The sequence below is a fragment of the Heteronotia binoei genome, chromosome 1 (genome assembly GCF_032191835.1).
Source record: "Heteronotia binoei isolate CCM8104 ecotype False Entrance Well chromosome 1, APGP_CSIRO_Hbin_v1, whole genome shotgun sequence".
In the NCBI taxonomy this organism is placed as follows: Eukaryota; Metazoa; Chordata; class Lepidosauria; order Squamata; family Gekkonidae; genus Heteronotia; species Heteronotia binoei.
Window position 1 is genome coordinate 269299156 of NC_083223.1, and position 14726 is coordinate 269313881.

At 50.2% G+C, this 14726-nt stretch overlaps 1 protein-coding gene across 1 annotated transcript in view; it reads right to left on the reverse strand.

Moving 5' to 3' along the window:
• The window catches only part of INTS3 (integrator complex subunit 3), a 222075-nt gene extending 207838 nt beyond the window's left edge, over window positions 1–14237 (reverse strand). The window contains exon 1 of the mRNA XM_060255779.1: window positions 13930–14237. Coding sequence (XP_060111762.1) covers window positions 13930–14058 — 129 coding nt within the window. The 5' untranslated portion in view covers window positions 14059–14237. The remainder of the gene's footprint in view (window positions 1–13929) is intronic.
• Between the last annotated feature and the right edge of the window lie 489 nt (window positions 14238–14726).

Below are 14726 nucleotides of genomic sequence, written 5' to 3' on the forward strand. Positions count from 1 at the left end.
AAAGAACTTCGTCTTGTCTCAAATAAGGAGTAAACTCTGCCTCTACTTCGACACAGCTGTCCTGCTCTCTCCGTTGCTGGCATTCACAAGACAGCGATCAACGCACAACTGCACAGAATCTCTTTCGCCCGCAGCCTGCCCTTTGCACGTGGAAATTTCTGCAAGACAGAGAACATCCTGTTTCGCAGACTAGAGGCATCTCGTTTTCCGCATCCACGAACATCTTGCCGGCTGCGATGCTTTAAAACTTTCAGAACCTTCGCTTCTTGACTGATGCTTACCAATCATGAGCACTGCGCCCCTATTCGATGTAAATGGCAGATACAGAGTACGTGGGTAAGGACATCAGAGAAGCCATGCTGGATCAGGCCAATGACCCATCCAGTCTTTCTTCACCCAAAGGGTGATTAACACATGGAATTCACTGCCACAGGAGGTGGTGGCAGCTAGATGGCTTCAAGAGGGGATTGGATAAATATATGGAGCAGAGGTCCATCAGTGGCTATTAGCCACAAGATATAGATGGAATATTCTGTCTGGGGCAGTGATGCTCTGTATTCTTAGTGCTTGGGTGGGGGGCAACAGTGGGAGGGCTTCTAGTGTTCTGGCCCCACCGGTGGACCTCTTGATGGCACCTGGGTTTTTTGGCCACTGTGTGGCACAGAGTGTTAGGCTGGATGAGCCACTGGTCTGATCCAACATGGCTTCCCTTACGTTCTTATATTCTTCACTACCTGAAGGAGAGGGGCTTACAATCTCCTTTCCCTTCCTTCTCCCCACAACAACCACCCTGTGAGGTAGGTGGAGCTGAGAGAGCTCTGACAGAAACTGCTCTTGAGAGGAACAGCTTTGCGAGAACTTGTGACTGACTCAAGGTCACATCAGGAGGTGTATGTGGAAGAGCAGGGGAATCAAACCCAGTTCTCCCAGATAAGAGTCTGCGCACTTAACCACTACATCAAACTGGCTCTCAGGTCTTAAAAGTGTCTTAAAGTCCTAAAAGGTGCCACTGCACTCAAACTTTGTTCCCTTATTCAACACCTAAGTTATTTTTCAAGTAACTGGTTTCAAGTTAATTTAATAAATAATAAGAACCCTTACATAGCAGTTTCAAACATGGCACAACGTATTTTTCGGAACCACTAGGCGAATTACTCCAATTCAGATAACCAATTTAAACATATCTGCAATTTTCACCGGATAGGATGACTTAGCCCCAGCCTGTATACAAGGAGCGCACTGTACCCCTCCAACTGAACAACAATGCAATTACTGTCACTGATGGTACTAGAAGCAGAAACGGCTCAGTCCCCTTTGCTGAGACAATCTCATCTCAAGTTTTCTTAAGATAATTCAACTACCAAGGTAGAAGACGATGACTAAGAACATAAGAGAAGCCATGTTGGATCAGGCCAATGGCCCATCCAGTCCAACACTCTGTGTCACACATTGGCCATAAGAACATAAGAGAAGCCATGATGGATCAGGCCAATGGCCCCTCCAGTCCAACACTCTGTGTCACACAGTGGCCATAAGAACATAAGAGAAGCCATGATGGATCAGGCCAATGGCCCATCCAGTCCAACACTCTGTGTCACACAGTGGCCATAAGAACATAAGAGAAGCCATGTTGGATCAGGCCAGTGGCCCATCCAGTCCAACACTCTGTGTCACACATTGGCCATAAGAACATAAGAGAAGCCATGATGGATCAGGCCAATGGCCCCTCCAGTCCAACACTCTGTGTCACACAGTGGCCATAAGAACATAAGAGAAGCCATGATGGATCAGGCCAATGGCCCATCCAGTCCAACACTCTGTGTCACACAGTGGCCATAAGAACATAAGAGAAGCCATGTTGGATCAGGCCAATGGCCCATCCAGTCCAACACTCTGTGTCACACATTGGCCATAAGAACATAAGAGAAGCCATGATGGATCAGGCCAATGGCCCCTCCAGTCCAACACTCTGTGTCACACAGTGGCCATAAGAACATAAGAGAAGCCATGATGGATCAGGCCAATGGCCCATCCAGTCCAACACTCTGTGTCACACAGTGGCCATAAGAACATAAGAGAAGCCATGTTGGATCAGGCCAGTGGCCCATCCAGTCCAACACTCTGTGTCACACAGTGGCCATAAGAACATAAGAGAAGCCATGTTGGATCAGGCCAATGGCCCATCCAGTCCAACACTCTGTGTCACACAGTGACCATAAGAACATAAGAGAAGCCATGTTGGATCAGGCCAATGGCCCATCCAGTCCAACACTCTGTCTCACACAGTGGCCATAAGAACATAAGAGAAGCCATGTTGGATCAGGCCAGTGGCTCATCCAGTCCAACACTCTGTCTCACACAGTGGCCATAAGAACATAAGAGAAGCCATGTTGGATCAGGCCAGTGGCCCATCCAGTCCAACACTCTGTGTCACACAGTGGCCATAAGAACATAAGAGAAGCCATGTTGGATCAGGCCAGTGGCCCATCCAGTCCAACACTCTGTGTCACACAGTGGCCATAAGAACATAAGAGAAGCCATGTTGGATCAGGCCAGTGGCCCATCCAGTCCAACACTCTGTGTCACACAGTAGCCATAAGAACATAAGAGAAGCCATGTTGGATCAGGCCAATGGCCCATCCAGTCCAACACTCTGTGTCACACAGTGGCCATAAGAACATAGGAGAAGCCATGTTGGATCAGGCCAGTGGCCCATCCAGTCCAACACTCTGTGTCACACAGTGGCCAATATATGTGTGTGTGTGTATACACACACAAACACAGACTACAGATTTATACCCCGCCCTTCTCTCTGAAGCAGAAACTGAGAGTGGCTTACAATCTGTATCTTCTCCCCCCACAACAGACACCCTGCGAGCTGGGTGGGGCTGAGAGAGCTCTGACAGAAGCTGCCCTTTCAAGGCCAACTCCTATGAGAGCTATGGCTGACCCAAGGCCATTCCAGCAGCTGCAAGTGGAGGAGTGGAGGAATCAAACCCAGTTCTCCCAGATAAGAGTCCGCACACTGAACCACTGCACCAAACTCTCGGCTTGGCTTCGCGAACGAACGAAGATTTAAGAAGGGTGCAATAGTCCACGTCTGCTGCAGGCTCGCTGGTGGCTGACAAGACCAATGTGGGACAGGCAGGTCCGGCCACAGTGGCTGCAGGGAAAAGTCTGATTTAGGGTTGGTGCTGTAGCAGTGCGATTCTTCCTCAATCTCCTTTTGTCCTCAAGACCAGCTATGCGTGCGTTCTCAAAGGAAGAGACAGCCTGGTGGATGGTGTGTCTCCATGCTTTGCGATCTGAGGCTAGGTCAGACCACTGGTGATGGTTGATGCGACAGGTGCCAAGGGGTAGTCAAATAAATTGCAAGGGGGCAGCCACATTAGCATCTTGTAAAAAAAAAGGCAGAAGTCCAGTGGCATCTTAAAGACTGATGACATTTATTCCAATAACAGCTTTCATGGGTCACAAGACCCACTTCTGTGAACCACACGTATTGAAATCCGAGCTTTATTTTATAGCAGGAACTCCTTTGCATATTAGGCTGCACCCCTCTGATGTAGCCAATCCTCCTGGAGCTTACAGTAGGCCCTGCAAGACGAGCCCTGTAAGCTCCAGGAGGATTGGCTACATCAGGTGTGTGTGGCCTAATATGCAAAGGAGCTCCTGTTACAAAAAAAAAAGCCCTGATTTAATAAATGTTAAATTGGTGTCCAACAGCACCTTAGAGACAAACGAGATTTCAGGTGTACAAACTCTGGAGAGTGAAAGCTCTGACGAAGCAAACTGGGACTCTCAAAAGCTAAAATCTTATTGGTCTTGAAGGAGCAACTGGACTCAATTCTAGCTGTTCTATTTCAGACCGACACAGGTGTCCGTGCAATACAGGTTGTTCGTCTTTAAGGTGCCACTGGATTTTAGAGAAATAAATGTGAGGTGCAGCAGGGACACAAATGTGATGGGATTACCTAACCAGGGTCGGCTCACCCACTAGGCAAACTAGGTGGTTGCCTAGGGCGCCGGGAGGGTGCGGGCGCCAAATTGGGCTCCTCCCCTCCCGATGCCCCAGGCAAACGCCTAGTCTGCTTGCCTCCTCAGTCCGCGTGCCCACCACCGCAGCTGCCCCTCCTTTCCCTTCCCGTGCCCCTTCCCACCCCCCTGGGTGCTGCGCCAAGGCGCCCCCCCCCTTCCCATCCTGTCCTGTCGCTGCCCACACAATCACAGCGTGCTGCGTTGGGGCCCTGCCGGCCCCAACGCAGCATGCATCTTCAGAAGAATGCGCTGGCAAAGGCTTGGCTCCCCGTCCCGTCTGGTTCCGGAAATGAGGGGAGGGGAAGCCTTAGCACATTCTTCTAAAGATAAGATGCACACTGCGTCGGGGTTGGCAGGGCCCCGGCACGGCGCTGCGATCGCACGGGTGGGCAGTGACAGGAAGAGAGGGGGGAGGGGGTGCCTCAGCGCGGCATCTGGGGGTGGGACAGAATGCCGTGCTGTATTGCAGCACCACGGGGGGGGGGGGCGGGGGCACCTGCCTAGGGCACCACGCACCCACGGGCCAGGGCTGTACCTAATTCCCTCCCTCACGCCCTCCCCAATTACCTAACACCCTCTCTGAAAACATCAACAGGACTTGCCACAATTCCGCAGGGCCCGTAAGACAGAATTGTTTAAACCAGCGTTTAACAAATAACAGAGTGGCGACCGCTACTCCACTATCCCACAACACTGACACCTGAACCATCCCAGTACAAATCCAGAGTGCCAAATAACATCTTATAATAATTCTTGGGGAGGGATGGTGGCTCAGGGGTAGAGCATCTGCTTGGCAAGCAGAAGGTCCCAGGTTCAATCCCCGGCATCTCCAACTCAAAAGGGTCCAGGCAAATAGGTGTGAAAAACCTCAGCTGGAGACCCTGAAGAGCCGCTGCCAGTCTGAGTAGAGAAGACTGACTTCGATGGACCCAGGGTCTGATTCAGTAGAAGGCAACTTCATATGTTCATATCATTACATGCGGCACTCAATAAGAATGAAAACCCGCCATCTGGATTCTGGCGAGTGAACCTGGAACGGTACAACCTATTTTAAATTGCATGAACTGCTGAAATGTTTTAATGATTTCATCGCACTTTGATTTTAACTCTCTGTTATTTTTACCGTTGTCAGCCACCCTGAGCCCGTTTGGGGGAGGGCGGGATATAAATGCAATGCAATGAAATAAAATAAATAACGGGAAACCATATTAGAGAGGCGGCAAACGCTGGCAAAGAGGTTTCTGCCGCCGCTGCCTATGAACAGCCAAGAAAGTGACCGTCGGCGTTCACAGCAACACAGCCAAAGCTCAATTCACGTGGCTGGAACGAACACGGAAAACCCTTGCCGACTGAAAACTGCACGAGTGTGCGGTTTCCCTTTCCCACTAGCGATTACCCTGTAACTTAAGCATCGTGCAGCTAATACTGATTCAGCAGCTGCAAACTCAGTCCGGCGGAGATTTTAAGCTATCCCCTCCTTCCTCGCACGCTCTTCGTGCTGGGAATAAAAGGTTACAGCGCTTAGCTGAGAGATTGCAGAGGGTGCTGCGTTTTTTTAACGGATGCTCTAAGTCATCAGTGACCAACTTGCAAGGCCAGCTACCACAAGTGGAAGACGGAGCAGGATTCGGTGGTGCCCCCACAGAATAAGGATCGGTCGCATAGAGCAACCCTGATAGTTCAAACCACTCTATTGAATGCAATCCACCAGCTATGTCCTGCAAAGTACTAAGGACTCTATAAACTTCCTAGTGTCATCGCCTGTCTGAGATTGCAGCAAACAGTGGACGGAAAATGCTTGGAAAGGATATTGTACAAAATTAAGCCAGTATGGTATAGTGGTTAGAGTTTCAGACCAGGATCTGGGAGAACCAAGTCCAAATCCCCATTCTTCCACAGAAGCTTGCTAAATTTGGTGTAGTGGTTAAGTGTGCGGACTCTTATCTGGGAGAACCGGGTTTGATTCCCCACTCCTCCACTTGTAGCTGCTGGAATGGCCTTGGGTCAGCCATAGCTCTCTTATCTGGGAGAACCGGGTTTGATTCCCCACTCCTCTACTTGCACCTGCTGGAATGGCCTTGGGTCAGCCATAGCTCTCTTATCTGGGAGAACCGGATTTGATTCACCACTCCTCTACTTGCACCTGCTGGAATGGCCTTGGGTCAGCCATAGCTCTCTTATCTGGGAGAACCGGGTTTGATTCCCCACTCCTCCACTTGCACCTGCTGGAATGGCCTTGGGTCAGCCATAGCTCTCTTATCTGGGAGAACCGGGTTTGATTCCCCTCTCCTCCACTTGCACCTGCTGGAATGGTCTTGGGTCAGCCATAGCTCTCTTATCTGGGAAAACCGGGTTTGATTCCCCTCTCCTCCACTTGCACCTGCTGGAATGGCCTTGGGTCAGCCATAGCTCTCTTATCTGGGAGAACAGGGTTTGATTCCCCACTCCTCCACTTGCACCTGCTGGAATGGCCTTGGGTCAGCCATAGCTCTCTTATCTGGGAGAACCGGGTTTGATTCCCCACTCCTCCACTTGCAGCTGCTGGAATGGCCTTGGGTCAGCCATAGCTCTCTTATCTGGGAGAACCGGGTTTGATTCCCCACTCCTCCACTTGCACCTGCTGGAATGGCCTTGGGTCAGTCATAGTAGGAGTTGTCCTTGAAAGAGCAGCTTCTGTGAGAGCCCTCTTGCCTCACCCACCTCACAGGGTTTCTGTTGTGGGGGAGGAAGACACAGGAAATTGTGAGCTGCCCTGAGACTCTGAGATTCACAGCGGAGGATGGGATATATATCCAAAATCCAATCCAATAGGTGACCTTGATGTGCGTCACATGCTCTGAGCCTAACCTATCTTGCAGGGTGGCCGAGAGGTTAAAATGGAGAAGGGGGAAAACACTATACGCTACTTTGGGTCCCCACTGGCGAAAAAAAGAGAGAGATAAATGAAGTATTGCTTTCGGCTTGGTAGATCCAATGGGCTGGCGTACAATACTTCAGCCTTGATTCAGCGATAAGAACGACTCTGCAGCACTCAGGATTGTGTATGCAAAATGCTGCTGAGTCACAGCTGACTTATGGCAACCCCGGTGGCTCAGTAGCAGAGCATCTGCTTGGTAAGCAGAAAGTCCCAGGTTCAATCCCCAGCATCTCCAACTAAAAAGGGTCCAGGCAAGTATGTGTGAAAAACCCTCAGCTTAAGACCCTGGAGAGCCACTGCCAGTTAGGGGAGGGAGGGTGCCTCAGTAGTAGAGCATCTGCTTGGTAAGCAGAAGGTCCCAGGTTCAATCCCCGGCATCTCCAGCTAAAAAGGGTCCAGGCAAGGAGGTGTGAAAAACCCTCAGCTTAAGACCCTGGAGAGCCACTGCCAGTTAGGGGAGGGAGGGTGGCTCAGTAGTAGAGCATCTGCTTGGTAAGCAGAAGGTCCCAGGTTCAATCCCCGGCATCTCCAGCTAAAAAGGGTCCAGGCAAGGAGGTGTGAAAAACCCTCAGCTTAAGACCCTGGAGAGCCACTGCCAGTTAGGGGAGGGACGCTGGCTCAGTAGTAGAGCATCTGCTTGGTAAGCAGAAGGTCCCAGGTTCAATCCCCGGCATCTCCAGCTAAAAAGGGTCCAGGCAAGGAGGTGTGAAAAACCCTCAGCTTAAGACCCTGGAGAGCCACTGCCAGTTAGGGGAGGGACGCTGGCTCAGTAGTAGAGCATCTGCTTGGTAAGCAAAAGGTCCCAGGATCTGAGCAAGGCGGTCAATGATAGGATGTTTTAGAGGTCATTCATTCATAGGAACATAAGAAGAGCTCTGCTAGATCAAACCAGCAGTCCATCTAGTCCAGCATCCTGCCTCACACAGTGGCCTCAACCAGTTCCTCTGGAGGGCCAGCAACAGGGCAGGGAGGCCGAGGCCTTCCCCTCATAAGAACATCAGAAGAGCCCTGCTGGATCAGACCAGTGAGGGTCCATCTAGTCCAGCCTCCTGTCTCACACAGTGGCCACAACCAGTTCCTCTGGAGGGCCAACAACAGGGCAGAGAGGCCGAGGCCTTCCCCTCATAAGAACATCAGAAAAGCCCTGCTGGATCAGACCAGTGAGGGTCCATCTAGTCCAGCCTCCTGTCTCACACAGTGGCCACAACCAGTTCCTCTGGAGGGCCAACAACAGGGCAGAGAGGCCGAGGCCTTCCCCTCATAAGAACATCAGAAGAGCCCTGCTGGATCAGACCAGTGAGGGTCCATCTAGTCCAGCATCCTGCCTCACACAGTGGCCTCAACCAGTTCCTCTGGAGGGCCAGCAACAGGGCAGAGAGGCCGAGGCCTTCCCCTCATAAGAACATCAGAAGAGCCCTGCTGGATCAGACCAGTGAGGGTCCATCTAGTCCAGCCTCCTGCCTCACACAGTGGCCTCAACCAGTTCCTCTGGAGGGCCAACAACAGGGCAGAGAGGCTGAGGCCTTCCCCTCTTAAGAACATCAGAAGAGCCCTGCTGGATCAGACCAGTGAGGCTCCATCTAGTCCCGCCTCCTGCCTCACAGTGGCCTCAACCAGTTCCTCTGGAGGGCCAGCAACAGGGCAGAGAGGCCGAGGCCTTCCCCTAATGTTGCCTCCTGGCTCTGGGATTCAGAGGATTAGTGCCGCTGAAGGTGGAGGTTCCCCTCAGTCACCATGGCTGGTAGACATCGATCGACCTCTCCTCCATGAATCTATAAAATATCTATAAAAGCTGTTTGCTCCTATAGATATCACTACATCCTCTGGCAGCAGATTCCACATTTTAGTCACTCTGTGTAAATCACTCTCTGTGTAAAGCAGAATTTCCTTTTGTCTGTCCTGAACCTATTGCCCATTAGCTTCAATGGATGCCCTCGAGTTCTAGTATTTTGGGAGAGGGAGAAAATTATGTTGTTGCTTTCACAGCTGGAGTCCATTGGTTGCTGTAGATTTTCCAGGCTATGTGGCCATGGTCTTGGCATTGTGATGCCAAAACGATGGCCATACAGCCCGGAAAATCTACAACAACCAAAGGGAGAAAATTTTCTCTTTGTCCGCTCTGTCCACCCAATACATAATTTTATCAACTTTTATTATATCCTCCCATGCCTACCAGGTTACCATTGTCTACACACTCATTCACTTTCTCAAAAAACTCTGAAGGCTGGTGAAGCAAGACTTCCCTTTGCAGAAGCCATGCTAATTTTCCTTCAGCAGGCCTTGTCCTTCCGTGTGCCTAACAATTTTATCTTTGATTACATTTTCTACTAATTTGCCTGAGATATATGTTAAGCTGACTGGCCTGTAATTTCCTGGTTGCCTTCTAGATCCTTTTTAAAAAACTGGCTATAACATTTGCTACTCTCCAGTCTTTTGGTGCAGCAGCTGAATTTAGTGATAGGTTACCTAATACCTAATACCGTCATCACCTGCAACTCCTTGAACGCTTATGCGCTGCCTTCGCACCATCCTCAACATCCACTGGAGTGACTTTGTGACCAACACTGAAGTCCTCAAGAGGGCGGAGGTTACAAGCATCGAGGCACTGCTGTTGAAGACACAGCTGCGCTGGGCAGGGCATATTTCCAGGATGGAAAACCACCGCCTTCCCAAGATTGCCCTGTATGGCGAACTCTCCACCGGCCATCGAAATAGAGGGGCACCAAAGAAGAGGTACAAGGACTCCTTGAAGAAATCTCTTGGCACCTGTCGCATCAACCATCACCAGTGGTCTGACCTAGCCTCAGATCGCAAAGCATGGAGACCCACCATCCACCAGGCTGTCTCTTCCTTTGAGAACGCACGCATAGCTGGTCTTGAGGACAAAAGGAGATTGAGGAAGAATCGCACTGCTACAGCCCCAACCCCAAATCAGACTTTTCCCTGCAGCCACTGTGGCTGGACCTGCCTGTCCCGCATTGGTCTTGTCAGCCACCAGCGAGCCTGCAGCAGACGTGGACTACTGCACCTTTCTTAAATCTTCGTTCGCGAAGTCAAGCCAAGAAGAAGACCTAATACGGAATAGCAGATCCACTGTCTCACATCTGAGTTTGTTAAGAACTCTCAGGGGCATGCCATCAGGACCTCCATAAGTCATAAGCAATTTGATGGCACATCACACACATACAAAATGCACTTGCCAAAGAGATCAGACCACAACACGTTCCCCTGGGATTGACACAATTAGTCGTCTGACGTCCAGAATCAGCATAGCTGATTCTTTAACGCTCTTTCCTTTTAATACTCGGAAGCGCGGCTGAATATTCAAGAAATGAGTCACATCTGACAACCGCTGGTGATGAGCAAGTCCTACAGCCATAAGAACACTTGTGATTGCACTTCCTAAAAGAGAAGAGCCACTAGGGAGACGGCTTTAAAAATGTTTTACAAGCCGCAGTGAATTTTTCCAAGGAGAAGCGTCCTCACCCCTCTGTAAGGACAGCTGACCAGGATAGCTGGAGAGCCGCTGAGTAAATGTCTTGACACCACAGTTCACTACTCAGAAACGGGTGCAGCGCTGAATCGAGGCCGAAGAAATACAAGGCATGTCAATACAGGGAAGATGATGTGCCTTTCATAAAATCATAGAATTAGAAGGGACCTCCAGGGTCATCTAGTCCAACCCCCTGCGCAATGCAGGAAACTCACAAATACCTCCCCCTAAATTCACAGGATCCTCATTGCTGTCAGATGACCCTCTAGCCTCTGTTTAAAAACCTCCAAGGAAGGAGAGCCCACCACCTCCCGAGGAAGCCTGTTCCACTGAGGAACCTCTCTAACTGTCAGGAAGGTCTTCCTAATGTTGAGCTGGAAAAATAATTGATGTAATTCCAACCCGTTGGTTCTGGTCTGACCTTCTGGGGCCCCAGAAAGTTTCTATACACTTATTATCTGGGTGAGTGGAGCTGTTTTGGGGACACTAATTCTGCACACCCAAAATACAGATACACGCAGTGCACAAGACACACGAAGGCTGCAAAAATGCTTCTTAATTTGTGAGAGGGTCATCAGGCACTGGAACCAAAATGAACAGAGCATAAGAACATAAGAACATAAGAGAAGCCATGTTGGATCAGGCCAACGGCCCATCAAGTCCAACCCTCTGTGTCACACAGTGGCAAAAAATGTTATATACACACATACACTGTGGCTAATAGCCACTGATGGACCTGTGCTCCATATTTTTATCTAAACCCCTCTTGAAGGTGGCTATACTTGTGGCCGCCACCACCTCCTGTGGCAGTGAATTCCACATGTTAATCACCCTTTGGGTGAAGAAGTACTTCCTTTTATCCGTTTTAACCTGTCTGCTCAGCAATTTCATCGAATGCCCACGAGTTCTTGTATTGTGAGAAAGGGAGAAAAGTACTTCTTTCTCTACCTTCTCCTTCCCATGCATTATCTTGTAAACCTCTATCATGTCACCCCGCAGTCGACGTTTCTCCAAGCTAAAGAGTCCCAAGCGTTTCAACCTTTCTTCATAGGGAAAGTGCTCCAGCCCTTTAATCATTCTAGTTGCCCTTCTCTGCACCTTCTCTAAAGCTATAATATCCTTTTTGAGGTGCGGCGACCAGAACTGCACACAGTACTCCAAATGAGACCGCACCATCGATTTATACAGGGGCATTATGATACTGGCTGATTTGTTTTCAATTCCCTTCCTAATAATTCCCAGCATGGCATCTATACGAAGCATCGCATCGCAACTATACGAAGCTGGCCACCACACCATGCTCCCTTGGTGAGTTTCCCAAAGTTACTAGTCCACAAAAAAAATTTACTAGGCCACATCATGACACATATTTACACCGGTCACCAAAAGAGGGAGTCGGGGAGGGGAGAGAGAAACAACTTGTTTCTATTTTATAAAAGCTTTCTCTTCAGTCATCCTAGAGGCATTCTTCTTTGGTATCAGCTTAGAAATGGCTACAGACCAATCTGGCCAAACTCATCTTTTTAGATTTTAGATGTCTGAAGGAGGGGGGCTTTGACTCGCGAAAGCTGATACCCTGAGAATCTTGTGGTCTGTAGATGCTACAGGTCTCGAATCCAGCTGTTCGCCATTGGCTCCAGATATACTTCCTGCACATCAGGAATGCTGGAAGTTTCTGTGCAGAACAGTTTAGGTCCAACCGGAGCTACGCATTCCCCAGAAGAGGTTCAAGCTACGGTAACTTCTGCTCCTTTCTTCTGCTGTCTATAATCTGCCTAGAGAGCATTACCTGCCTACCAAAAGAGTTCCCTTGCAGTTCCACCTCTTTCTGGTGGAAAGAGCCTGGCCTTTCTAGGGGCCCAAAAGGCCTGCCAAACGGAATCATGAATCCCAAACATTTTATGTAATAAACAAGACCTCCAGCCTCTCCCTTTCAAGCTTCAAAATTGCCTCATCCTACCTTACTGAGGATCGGCAAAGACCATAAAACGGCCTGTGCACTAACAGTGCTGACAAATATGTGGAATTCAGGTCAGATCAAGCCCGAATCCTCCCTAGAAATTAAAATGTCTTGACTGATGTACATAGAGGGGTCCAGGGGTCGTTTTTGTAGAAAAATAGGTGGTGGAGCTCATTAGCGTAACTCACTAGCATATGCCGCCCCCCCCCCACCAGCCATATGAGAAAGGAGAGCCCCGGGCGAGTGAAACCTGCTTGGGCTGGCTAGAGATTCAGCCAGCCCAAGCAGGCCTCGCTCGTCTGGGGCTCTCCTTGGCCGCCCCGCCCCCCCAGTCAAAAGGCCAACAAGTCACCCACTGCCCAAAATCACATAAGAAGTGGAGACAGGGTGGCGGGGGCTTCTCCAAGGGTTAATGAGGGAGCTGCTGGGGGTGTGGCAAAGCCCCTGGTGGCTGGCTGGCTGCCGGCTCTCCTAATCCAGGGATTGTTATGCAGCTGCACCTGCTATTCAGTGGACAAGGTAAATGGGGAGGATGAAGGGGAACCCTCAAAAAGTTTCAGGAGCTGAGCTCCTGCTGAATTCAAGGCCTCAATGGCGCTTAACACAGGCACACATTTTTGCCCCAGTTTTAATTTTTACTGATTCGTTTTTGTTGGTTTGAATGTTTTTTAAGATGTGATTTTATTTTGTATGTTTTTAATTTGCTAGCCACTCTGATAGCCTTTATGAGGGCAGAAAAGCAAGGTAGCAATTTTGTAAAAGTACAAATTAATAAATAAAGCCTATCTTGACACAAGATAGGGCTGTAGCGTATCCACAGGCTTCATAGCCCTCTTCACCCTGCCAAAAATGTCATTCCGGCACCGCGATTTCTGCTTTCTCCCAGACTAGCCACAGTCGCCAAATGACACAATGTATGGAAGGACATAAGAAAATCAGAAGAGCCCTGCTGGATCAGACCAATGGTCTATCTACTCCAGCATCCTGTTTCACATGGCGGCCCCAACCAATGTTCCCTCAAACACTGGCCCCGACCAATTCCTCTGGAGGGCCAACAACAGGCAACATTTAATGACCATGCTGCAAACTCTGGGGGCCTAAATCACATACAGAGAAGAAGATATTGGATTTATAGCCAACCCTCCACTCCGAATCTCAGAGTAGCTCACAATCTCCTTTATCTTCCTCCCCCACAACAGACACCCTGTGAGGTGGGTGGGGCTGAGAGGACTCTCACAGCAGCTGCCCTTTCAAGGACAACCTCTGCCAGGGCGATGGCTGACCCAAGGCCATTCCAGCAGCTGCAAGTGGAGGAGTGGGGAATCAAACCCGGTTCTCCCAGATAAGAGTCCACACACTTAACCACTACATCAAACCGGCTCTCAGAAACACACATACAGAAACTGTTTCCTTGTTCTTGGGAGGCCAAGAAGACACCGTTGAGAAAACCCCTTGCCTTTTTGGTGGGGGTGGGGGGGAGAGGTGCAACACTTCCCTTCCCCCAGCCCACCCCGGACCTACCTCCTCTAACTCATCCTTGGCATCCAAGCTGGTGTAGATCAGCAATTTCCCTCCTCCTCCTCCTCCTCCTCCACCTGTCGTAGCTGCTGCTGCTGCTGCTGCTCCCCCTTTGCCTTTCTGCATCTCCATAGCAGGCTGGGGGGGTGGCAGAGAAGCCCCCCTTTCTCTCACACAAACACTCGCTTCACCAGTGGTGGGAGGAGGGGGGGTGAGATCGATGGGGAAGCCCCACACTCACCCCCCTGCGGGTTCCTCAGTGGCTGCCTATAAGGAGTGGGGGCAAATCTACTGGGGTGGGAAGGTGAAAAGCAAAGATGGGATTCCCTCCTCTTTAAGCCCCCCTGCCTTTCCCCTCAAGAGATGTGTGTCTATAGCTACACCTCACTTTCTTTATGGGGAGCACTTTTTGGGGGGGGAGGGGGAGAGATGCTTAAGTCTCCCTTTCTTGGCAATCTATTTCTGGGGGAAGGGGGAGATCCCTTCAGTTCCTAATTTTGGGGACCATGATTGACAAACCAAGGAAGATTAAGGGAAGAAGGAAATACAAGTTGAATGAGATATGTCCGGGAGGGGGGGCTTCTGGCTTAGAGGGGCGGGGCTTAAGGAGTAGGGGGCTTCTAGGGCGGGGCTTGTAGCCCAAGGGGCGGGGCTTGGGGCAGATAAGGGAGGGGGACTCTCTTGTGTGGTCTTGTCTATCTGGCTTCCCCCCCCCTCCAGGAACAAATAAGGGGGAAATGTGTATATATAAATATAGAAAGGGGGGTGTCTGCACCGGTGGGGGGGTAGGGAGGGGGAGC